Here is an 11895-nt window from a genome sequence, read left to right on the forward strand (position 1 = left end):
TAGGGCTGATGGTCTGACTAACAGAGTTGAAGACCGGCAGTATCTCGTGTTTCTTTCCGTGTGCATTAGGTTTCTTAGAGTATTTTTTATTCCTGAGACCTAATAGACGCGAAGAAGGCTTTGTGAAGAGAAGCACAACCTCTTTATAAAAGGATTAAGGTCGGTTTAGTTGGAATAACCAACAAAATGATCAACAATTAAACCTATTAGACAATCAAAATGTTATTTTTAGTTATCTCTACATTTTACCCTTCTTTTAATACTAATTTGTCCATTTTCATCAATTTAGTCGTCCATTCTTGTCATAAGAGTGCTTATCTTTTTATAGATTTGTCACATAAACCTTGTATGCATCTCATCAGATCAGTGTTTTTCCCTTTATAGATTTGTCCTTAAAATCTTTCATTTGACTCAAGAGATGAGCTTTATCCCTAATATGTTTATGATCTGCTAGCCAATTATGAGTGTTACAAATATGAGATACCCCAGATACATGTACATATCTAATCCTATACATAAATAAGTAATACATATGGATAAAATCTTGGACAGAAGTAACCAATAAGAAAATAAATATAAAGTCCTACTCGGTTTTTACCAAGACTATTCGTATAATATCCATGCTTGCCTCCCTATTCCGGCGTCATTAGTATAAATGCAAGACCCCCTTAAGGAGAGAAGACAATCGAAACAATCTGGTCGAATTTGAGAAAACATAAAGAAAATTCTATCCACTCAAATATATTGAAAAAATAATTTCTAGAAATGGGTATCGTGATACATCATATTACTCTTATTTTTTTTTAACTCTGAACCGAATAAGCCCTAATGAGTGTCCCAGAAGGGAAAAAAAAGATAGAGAAAGAGCGAGTAAATCAGAGTGCCTCGAGGATATTTCCGCTACTGCCCTCGTCGTCGACTCCTAGCGAGCTCGCCCTCCGCCGACGCCGACGCCAATCTCCACCCCGCGAGCAGAGCAGCAGAGCAGGAGCACTCCGCAGGGGCGGTGCCGCCGCCGCCGTCGTCGTCGTCCTGCTGCTTCCTCCGCACCCTTGGTCCGTTTCACGCACGAGTCCTCTTCTCTCGAATTTTGCGTTAACCCTAAGCTTCTCTTGTAGATCTGGAAGCTGCGGTTTTCTGTTATTGATTTGCTAACCTTGGTACGAATTGCAGTTTGTTTCTTCCCCTGCTCAAGAAGAGGACTTCTTGAACCCCACATGTCCCACGTTAGATCCGCCCCTGCGCCGGAGGGGCTCGAGCCGATCGGTTGCTTGGAGGATGACGGTGGTGATGGCAATGGCGGTGGATTCGGCGGGGCCGAAGATGGGCTCTACCGGCTCGCTTCTGTTGGAGAAGAGGTGCGGCGGATTCTGAAAACCTTGAGCTGCCGTGCTACGCGTTGCGAATTATCGCCCTCTTAGATAATTCGTGTGTGTTCTTGGTTCACATGCATGCTTGTTCTCTTTTCCGCCGTTTCCGCATAGTGGCAACTGGCAGTGGAGGCTTACTGCTAGGAGGAATCGAGAGTAAATCCATGTGATGGGCCTCTAGGGTGTTCTTAGTGGAGCTGAGGTTCACATCGCCAGTGTTCGAGAAGTGGCTATGGTGGAAAGTTTTTGTGGTCAATGATATGCGGACCCTTTACCTTCATGTGCTTTGAATGATGGTGTTTATCAGTGTTTGGTAGCTGAAAAGTGCCATTCCACCCTGTTGCTAAATGCATTGAGTTGAGAATCACTAGAACAGTGGATGGAGTAGTGACTATGAATGTTTCATCTGGATATACAACAGTGAAATCGATAATGTTTAAGGTAGCAGTTTGGCTGTTCTGTCACAAGCCTATTGTTGCCTTCTTTTAAGTCCTGTAATTCCTTTTGATAGCCCATCAAACTATAGCTGTATAGCTTGTAGCTATGGTTGGATTTTTGGTTTGGTTAGTTTTCCAGCATACTTTTCCTTATGTTGCTTGGCCCAACTCTCATTTGCTCTGGAGCTTGAAGATAACTATTTCTGCATTTTGGTATAGTAACATAATTTGAAAATAACCGTATAACTAGTTCGTTACAAGATGCTTGAGTTCACTGTTTGCACTGCTAGCTGTATTGCCATTTTGCATTCTCCACTTCATTTTTGATACTTGATATGGGCTTACTATTTAGCAAGGTTGAAATATTTTGAGGTGATTTGGATCTTCTATGGATCAAATGGTGGTTTTATGATCCATGTTATGTATGTAACCCTAAGGTTGTGTTGGTTAACACTACCAGCTTTCAGTGATTGTAATTTTAACTACTCCATTTATACTTATGCTGTTTGAATGAAACAGTTTTAGGGGGGTTGAATTGAATTAGTTAATGTGCTTGTCTAAATAGCCACTTGGAGTTTATTATGATGGGCAAAACTGCGTCCGAAATTACATTGCAATTGTCTATCAATCTTTGAACCGTATTATGCGGAAGCTAAGGTTCTACAAGGAGTTAGGGAGACATGCATGTTTGAGTCGCCCCTTATCCTATACATGCCCTTCTTTTTTATTTTCAGTGCTTTTGATTTCTACTTCCCATCATAAATTATGCATTATTATAATTTTTAGTGTCATGGAGTTATTCTGATTCAATTTACTATGTTCTGCAGATTGATAATCTGAGTAACTTGTCCGAAATTGATGATCTTGCGAGCACTTTTGCGAAGGTTTGTTTCACAAGCTCCAGTGTTTCAAATTGAGGTTTCATTAGAAAAAGTAATGTGACTTCACTTGGATTCATTTTGCAGTTGTCCTTGAAGTATTACTGTACTAGATATGTTAAGGTCATTCTTATCGACAAATTAATTGTATTCCCCAGAAAGATTGCACCTTCAAACCACGTCTTTGTAGGGGCATATAACTTATTACCCCACCCAATTCATAGTTGTAGCTATCTGCCTTCTTCCACTACAACTAGGCTGCCTACTGCCAAGCATGTTCTGGATAAACAGCACATATTAGTTAAGCCTTTAGGCTGAATTCCTTAATCTAGCTTATTTTGGCATTGCAATAATCTGCTCTGCAATCTGCAAGTATTTTGATTTCTGCCCCATCTAAGGCCCAATTGCTCATAGAAGATCTAAATACTAAGTCTATAGTGTCTCAAATTGTTTTGGAGTGATCAACTAGTCTGTTGCTCCTTTTCTAAGGATATGTTATATCCAGGGGTGAAAACGGGTCGGGTTCGCTCGGATCTCGTCCTTCCTAGGGTTGAAAGTGATTCGAATAATTTTTGTCCGACCGGATCATTCTTTGGATTCAGATAGGTTTGGTCGAATAGTTTTGGAAATTTTTGAATCCAGATTTTTTCTTCGGATACGAAAACGAATACGGTAAGAGTGATATCCGTTAGATTCGGAAAACGGTCGGATACTATCCAGATTTATTTTCAGATATCCGGACCAGTACATCAACCATTCAATCCAATCAGCCCAACCTAAAGAAGTCCATACTAACGGCCCAACTAGTGTTAACCTTAGCTGGTTCTGACTAACTGGCTTCAAGCAGTCTAGGCGTCCACGACCCCACAACCACCACATATGTTTCTTTTTATGGTATCAGTAATCACTTGTATTTGAAAATGTTGATGAGTTGTATACTTATAAAAAATTAACAAGTTGTATTTCTTCAATGATTTGTGAAGCTTAGTTTAAGAGGTTTTATGTTCCGATTAATATCCGTCACCGTATTCATTTCGATTTGTATTCACTCTGTATTTGTATTCGATAATATTCGATTCCATTTTTATATCCGAGTTTCCGATTCCGATTTCAATTTTGAAAAAATATGAAAACGAATATGATATAGCTAGTTTTCGATCGTATTCGATCTGTTTTCATCCCTAGTCCTTCCCATATCCTAACCCACATTTTGCAATCAAAATCGGATCGAACACGGATAATATCGAATACGGATACCGTCACGGTTAATAGTGGGTACAAATACGATACAAATAAATACCAAGATAGATACGAGAACTCCCGGGTACGAATATTTATGTGGATATCAAGTCAAAGCAACAACCATATATACCATATAGACAATAGCTATTGAATATTTGCATATATCCAAAATGCAACTATATTACGGGTGACCGAGGCCGGTTGGTGCCTCGGCGGCGAGCTGGAGGCCGGGCGGTGGTGGGGCTATGCGGGTGAGGTGGTGGCTGTGTGCGTGCCGTGCTTGACCGCCTGTGTCCAGGGTTCGTGAAACTGTGAAAACCGTGACAGTTACCGCGGTAACCGCGCTCTCCGCCGGGGCACGGCTTCGGTATACCGCGGTAACCGTCCGCAAATTTGGTCCAAATTTAAAAAATTTAAGAAAATTTGTGGAAAAATATATGATGTAGAGATTGATTTGTAATGATGTTTGGTGAAAAAAATTGATGTAAAAACTAAATTTACGAATGAATAAAAATCCAATACCGAAAAATGGTTAGGTAAAATAAAAAACGGTATTGTTCACACTTCACAGCACCTAGTTATGTACGTATTTGATACATGAGACACATATTTGAATGTTTGCAACACTTAGTTGACTATGTAGTTGATACTTGATACATGAGGCATATTTTTTATTGCGTTAGCTATTTGTGATGTAGATAGTAATATTTTGTTGTAGGTTTTTTTGTTAATTTCTAGTACCCAAGCTAAGGTAAATTATATATGTACTAATGTAGTCACATGTTTGTAAACATGTATTAGTTTTATACGTAATATTTGATTGTAAGTACACTTGTGATGCTAAAATTTGTCAAAAATTTAGAAAAAAATATGTTAAAATTTTCTTTTTTCCCATATAACATGTCCTAAATGTCATAAATATAGCTACGTACTAGTTTTCTATTTTCTTGTATTTTTACAGTTTTTTTCAAAACTAATTTGCACCTAATTGTCGGATTACACTAGCCATGGTTTTCGGCCGATACCGTGTGGTTTTGACCCGAAACTGCGCGGTTTTGACCCGAAACCACGTGGTTTTGACCCAAAACCGCGCGGTAACCGTGGATTTTAAATTCAAAATTTTTAGATTCAAATTTGTCGCGGTTTTCGCGAAAAATATTCGTGCGGGATCCGCGGGTGCGCGGTACTGCGGTTTTCGCGAGTTCCACAGTTTCACGAACCCTGCCTGTGTCTATGCTGTGTGTGCGACTGTGCCTGAGGCCGTGAGCGGTGGCTGATTATTGGGCTTGGGCCTTGTTTCAGCAGGCCGCCTATTAAACCGGATAGTAATCCAGATACATATCCAGGTAATATCCATCTTATATCCTGGATAATCCGTATCCGTTAGGTACGGTTCTCTCGAAACCGATCTCATATCCGCCAGAAAAAATCCTGATTCGGCTCCGGATCCGTGTAAATTTCTGGGTACCCAAATATCTGACCTGAATTTATCCCAAATTAATTTGGGCGGGCGGGCGGGCAGACAGGCGGGAAATACCTGACCCATTTTCACCCCTAGTTATATCACATTACTTAGCCCATGTCTATGCAACCAAGGGATTAGGAATTTAGGTCATAATCACTAACGAGTCCTTAACTTTTGTCTATACCTGACAAATTGCCTGCATATGACAAATCTGCCCATAGTTTATTTTGTTCTTGCCTTAACTTCTGTTCTTGTTGTATGTGTTCGTTCTTCTGTTGCACATTTATTTATTTACATTTTTTATTGTCAGTTGAACCGAAGCATTAGCGGAACACACAATCCTGGTGTTATTGGTGACAGACGATCCATCTCAAGAGGAAGTAAGTCAATATATATGCTCTGTTAGAAAATGTTATGGAGTATATTTTGTGTATATCCTTGTGAAAAATTTGATGCCCAATCTTTGTTTTTAAAAGATTGTTGACTACAATATTAACACATGCACCATCTTTCCATACCCCAAAAAAGAACATATGCATCAACCAAATAAACTATGGGCAGATGCGGGTCGGCCCGTGGGTAATTTATGGCCGTCTTTAGTTCAACCAAATAAACTAAATTTCCTTTTTAAGATGTTAAAAGGGAAACATGTTCATTTAGTTAAACGAGAGCTAGTTAAACTAGAGCTGGCTATGATGCCCATGAATTCCCATGAGGCAACCCACGTCCATCCCTATGTTGAAGTCAACAATTTTGCATTTCAAATGCTAACTGCTGGTACATTTTGAATTGCGATAGACAGTTGTGGATTTGTGTGTCATGTCAATAGTCTGTTGTAAAAGAAAATTATGAATTGTATAGAACTGTTTTCACTAAGAGAGTTCTATATTGCAGCTTTTGTATGCATCTTTGTCGAAAGCTCTATGTAATCTCATTTATAAATGCTTCTATTCTTCATTACTACACATGTTTTCAAAATTTTAATGCCATAATTTTGACTGGAAGAAAGGCTATTTTGTGTCTATTACATCTTTGCTGTAAAGCAACTATGGTATTGGAACTCTGGGACGTTTTCATAAGTAAAATAAACCCTAAAGGATCAACTTGTTACTGAACTATGCAAATGACCTTTTCAGGTTCTCTGACTGTTGATTGGCCTGAAGATGTAGAGTTTCCCAACTGGGTAGATCAAGACATATTAGAGGACGAGGAATTTCAGGAAAGTAAAAGATGGTGGTCACAGTCTCACACTCTGATGCAGCAAGGGGGTGACAAGTCATTGAGCCGAACATCTTCCTATCCTCAACAACCGCTGCAGCACCGTGCAAGTGAACCTATAATTGCACCAAAATCTCCTTCATTTACATCCTTTCCTCCACCAGGCGGCAGATCACCTTATACTGCTCAAGGCCTTACACGCCATGGGAGCATTCCGTCGCTTGGTGCTGGCCTGCAAATGGGTTCTCCAAGCATGTCACTTCCAAGTTCTCCATACCATATGGCTGGTCTATCTCATGGACTACCATATGGAGGGAGCATGTCTTTTGGCACTCCAAATCTTCCTATAAACAGTGCCATGCAAAATGATTGGCCAAACCAAGCCAACATGTACGCTGGGGATCAATTCAATCTACTGCCGAACATGTTACAGAAACAAATATCACTTCCAAATAGCCCAATGTCATCACTGTTATTTTCTCAACAGCAGCAGAGATTGGCACAAGTTCAAGTCCAACCCCATCAGAATTACCTAAATTTACCGTCTCACATATTTTACCAACATCACTCCCCAGAGTTAACAGGAAGATTAGAGTCTGTTAGCAGTGTTCCTTCGTCAAGAGACAAGAGATCAAGGTCAGGAAGGGGAAAACACAACATACGTTTTTCTCAACCATTGTCCGATACTACTAGTCAAAATGGTGATGGTGGAGGACTAAAATTCAGATCTAAGTACATGTCATCTGAAGAGATTGAATCTATCTTAAGAATGCAACATTCAGCAAGTCACAGCAGTGATCCTTATGTAGTTGATTATTACCATCAAGCTTGCATCGCAAAAAGGGGTGTCAATTCTAGGCCAAAGGCCAATTTCTCCCCAACATCAATGAAAGATTTGCCTTCAAAGTCCCGATCTAGCGGCGACCATCATGCATATCTTCAGGTTGATGCTCTAGGAAGAGTTTCTTTCTCTTCCATACGCAGGCCTCGTTCTCTTCTTGAAATTGACCTTCCTTCATCAGGTGATGGTTCTCATGATCCGAAGTCTTCTCTGAGGCCACTGGAAAAGGAACCAATGCTGGCCGCTAGAGTCACTGTTGAAGATGCCCTCTGCCTTCTTCTTGAGGTGGATGATATTGACCGTCTGTTGCAGTCTAGTCAGGCACAGGATAATGGTTTCCAACTGAGGCGAAGACGGCAGGTCCTCCTTGAAGGTCTAGCTGCATCACTTCAGCTTGTTGACCCTCTCGGACCGAGCACATCAGGCCATTCATCTGGATTGGCCTCTAAGGATGATATTGTTTTTCTTCGCATTGTGTCTCTTCCTAAAGGACGCAAGTTATTGTCACGTTACCTTCGACTTCTTACCCCTGGAAGTGAGTTGACCCGTATAGTCTGCATGGCTATTTTTAGACATCTGAGGTACTTGTTTGGGGGTTTACCATCAGATTCCAGTGCAGCAGAAACAACAGTTGCTCTTGCGAAGACTGTTTCATCTTGTGTGCGCCATATGGAACTAGGTGCTCTTAGTGCTTGCCTTGCTGCTGTGGTCTGTTCATCTGAGCAGCCACCTCTGCGTCCTCTTGCTAGCTCTTCTGGTGATGGGGCTTCCCTTATTATTAAATCAGTACTGGATCGAGCAACTGAGTTACTTACTGACCAGCATGCTGCAGCCAGCTATACAGTGTCAAACCGAACTCTCTGGCAGGCATCATTTGATGCTTTCTTTGGACTTCTGACAAAATACTGTATCAGCAAGTACGAAAGTATTAGGCAGATGTTTGTCATGCAACCACCAGGCTCTGTAGTTGGATCTGAAGTCTCCAAAGCAACCAGCAGGGAGATGCCAGTTGAGTTACTACGTGCAAGCCTTCCACATACAAATGATCAGCAACGCCAGCTACTGCTTGATTTTGCGCAGCGAACTATGCCAGTGACCGGTTTTAATCCCACCGATGCAAATGGTGGGCACATCACCTCTGAGTCTGTTCCTGGTTGATAATTGCTCAAGATGTCAAAGTGTAGATTGTCAATGCTTAAAGGACTTAACTGTGCCTTGTCTGCAGATGGTGATTCTTAAATATCTGGAGACATGCATAACCCTTGATAAGGTGTGAGCTTGGATAAAGTTCCATTTGCTCAGGAAAATTAGCCTTCAGATTGTGACTTTAGGTTTCAGATTAATCTCATAGTCCAGCAATCTCCTTTCTGTGGGTCATTTATATAGCACCCACCTGATATGCATATGTAGGTGCACTGTTGTAACACTATGCAGTGATGAACTTAGCCATCTCGTTGGAGCAGAATTTATATAGTTCTTTAACATTCATATGCTCCCAGTGAAGAAGACATCCAAGAGTAGTGGGCGTAGCAGCAGTGATTGTACAGGTTGTGATACTAGGTCCTTCCAGTCTGTCATTTTACTAATGCGGAAGGTGCCCAGTGTGAAAGTGGTACTCTGGTCTTATCTGTTTTAATTAGGACCAAAGTGTGTTGGATTAATGATGTGCTGTTTATTAGGTTTCTGGAAAGGTAATTAAAATGTCATGGAGATGCCAGTATTTCCAGGTACTGGAAACTGGGGTGGTGGGTACATCTATTATTTATAGATCGTCACAATTTGTTGTCATTTTATTTCTTCCCGTCAGGTTGGTCGAACATTTTGGCTTTAGTTTACAGTCACAATGTTCGTTTTGTTCACTATTCTGTATGGTTACAATTTTTAGGAGGAAACTCTGGTTGCATCATGTACTTCCTACCAGGATTAAGGCTGCCTGCCTTTGTTGTACAGTTCGTGTAGTTGTTAGTGTGGCCTTAAGCTGGTCCATTTGAATTGTCACAGGTGGGGTGCCTAAATTTGAATTGTCACTCAGTTTATGGAGGTAACTGATTTTCATGGAAACATGGTTTCAAATTTGAGTCTTAACTATTCCTATTGCTCTATGATTCAAAAAGAAAACAGTACTATTTGCATTGATTGTTTGATCCCATTATGGTGAAAGTGCTCCCATCAGTTCTCAACTGTTTGATTCTTCCGGTGCCCCTACAGCCAGATGACCACACAACCTTATTACTACTTTCATTTTCTTTGTTTAGCAATAGATTTGCATCATGTGGGGGATCCTTTTGCTAGTGACTGAGCACTCAGCAGTCAATGGCATTGTGGTAAAGGCTGGAGAGTTTTTTCTGGAAGATCCTGCGGCTGGTGGAAGGCCCAAACTGGATCCAACCATTAGGCTTTGGGCTGATCCAGTAGAGAAAAAGGCCTTCTGCACTGGATTCAAATCCTCGTTGGGACACAATCTTTGGGTTCTTAATGAGAGCTAGGAAGAACGCTGATTATGAGAGAGCTACGGATTGGCTCCAAAACTTGATAGTACTGTCTTCGGCTTTTTTTAATTAGCCGTTATTGACTTTTAAATATATATTTAATCATTTGTCTTATTTAGGTAGACAAATGGGTGTAAGAAAACAGTAGTCCGTAGGTTGCTGCGAGAATACATAACAACTATCTAGAAAATTTAGAAAAAGGTTTATGTTTAATTCATCAACTATGATATTAGTACCCTTATCTTTTCACTCTTACTTATGCTTATGAGTTAAAAATTAAATTTTAAGTATTAAATTTAGAGTTGATTTTGAGGTTTCCTCATCGTATTTTACTTTTTATCCTTGGATTTTAAATCGTTAAGAACATGTATATAAAAATTTTATTAATAAATTATATTTCGTTTGTAAATATGTCGTTGGGCTTTAATTACCCCTAGTTCAGTGCAAATGAAAAGAATTGCCACAAAGTTAATCTTGTGCAAAGATGAGAAAAATACAAATTAAATCAAGAAAGCGACTGCGGCCGAATATGTGAGATAACGGTGAAAACTTATTTAAGAAACAAAGGATTAATTTGAACAGTCGTGCATTCGTTGATGGTAGATAAATCTTTAATCTTCAATTTAATGGTTTTCATTTCCTTGATGATGTGACAGCTTGCAGGAAGCGATAGGAAACAATAAATGCAAGTTAGTGGAGTCAACTGTTCAGTGATATAGGAAATATTTCCTCTTTCAAAGGAAAAATGGAGAATTACATTAACCACTAAAAAAAATGTAAGGCCAGGTTTGGAACACAGAAAATAACTGATAAATAAATGTACATGAATACAAAACATGTAAAACATAAGAACCATCGAATATATGACTTTTGGAACGGAGGAATTTTTCAATAACGTTTGAATATTGCTCGTTTTCTCTTACCCAAGCTATAAATATCCTTAATTAGCTCCTAATCCCCTCCATGGAATATGCTCTTATCACCCTGAAAAGGTTAGACGCTTAGCAAAGTATGTTAAATTTCACGTGTTCTTGCTTTGGAATTGCAGTGAAGGGAGTCCTTTTCTTTGCTCTAGTTCTCCAATCCAAATGGGGTTGCGGCAAAACTTTCTGCAGATTTCATATCCCTTTGCTTTTGCCTTGATTTCTCTTCCAATCCAAGGCTCTTATCTTTCGTCTTTTTTCCTAAAAAACCAAACACTATATTTACAAATAAAAATAATTTATGAATTAAAATTTTATATGTAAGTTCTTAACAATCAAAAAATAAAAATCTGAAAATAGAATATGACAAAAAAAATCTTTAAATTAATTTTAAATTTAAATTTTGGTCTATTAGTATAAGTATAAGTGAAAAGATAAGAATGTAAATATGACCTAAATTTGCTACGAATACCTCATTTGTGCAGCTCCTTAATAGAAACTGTAGTCTCGAGCTAACTTGGTCTTCTCATTGTTAACCGTGACCAAATTCTAATTTTAGAAATGTATTTTAGAATCGACTCTATGGTTAATGAAAAATGCTTCGTTCCTCGGAACATCTATTGTCACGATGTCTTAAACCAGAAATAATTCAGATATTTAAAAATCATATCTAATCCTTTCTTTTTCTCGGTCCGCTTTTCCACGGCCAAAATACATATCCTTTTAGAATTCAAAACTTTTGTCCCAGGATATTTGTCATCTTAGATTACTACTTATCTACTCATATTTAAATTTATCTCTATTATACCTCTAAATATGTACTCGCTCCTAAACATACGCTATTCAATAAAAAATATTATAGTCTTTTTTCCTTAGACCTTATAATATGTTATGTGATGGATAAAGTGTCAGGGGAAGCTTAAACTAATCGGAAAGTTTTTTTAAAAAAAACTCAAATATTATATTTACAAACGAACAATGAATAAAATTTTATATAAGTATTGTTAGTAATCTAAAAACTAATGCTTAAAA

General features: G+C 39.0%; 1 protein-coding gene across 1 annotated transcript; it reads left to right on the top strand.

Moving 5' to 3' along the window:
* The first annotated feature begins 838 nt into the window (after positions 1-838).
* LOC102700029 (protein PAT1 homolog 1-like) lies at positions 839-9146 on the top strand. Its single transcript, XM_006648608.3, has 5 exons — positions 839-1055; positions 1174-1358; positions 2635-2691; positions 5703-5772; positions 6529-9146. The coding sequence occupies exons 2-5, from the start codon at positions 1218-1220 to the stop codon at positions 8607-8609; spliced, it is 2349 nt and encodes a 782-aa protein (XP_006648671.1). The 5' UTR covers positions 839-1055; positions 1174-1217; the 3' UTR covers positions 8610-9146.
* The last annotated feature ends 2749 nt before the right edge of the window (positions 9147-11895 follow it).

This window comes from Oryza brachyantha, chromosome 2 (genome assembly GCF_000231095.2).
Source record: "Oryza brachyantha chromosome 2, ObraRS2, whole genome shotgun sequence".
Classification (NCBI taxonomy): Eukaryota; Viridiplantae; Streptophyta; class Magnoliopsida; order Poales; family Poaceae; genus Oryza; species Oryza brachyantha.

Excerpts from the sequence above, each read along its gene's own strand:
- LOC102700029 (XM_006648608.3), top strand. The coding sequence starts at position 1,218 with ATGTCCCACGTTAGATCCGCCCCTGCGCCGGAGGGGCTCGAGCCGATC. Across the intron at positions 1,359-2,634 it reads TCGCTTCTGTTGGAGAAGAG|ATTGATAATCTGAGTAACTT; the intron begins GTGCGGCGGATT and ends TATGTTCTGCAG. Across the intron at positions 2,692-5,702 it reads TTGCGAGCACTTTTGCGAAG|TTGAACCGAAGCATTAGCGG; the intron begins GTTTGTTTCACA and ends TTTTATTGTCAG.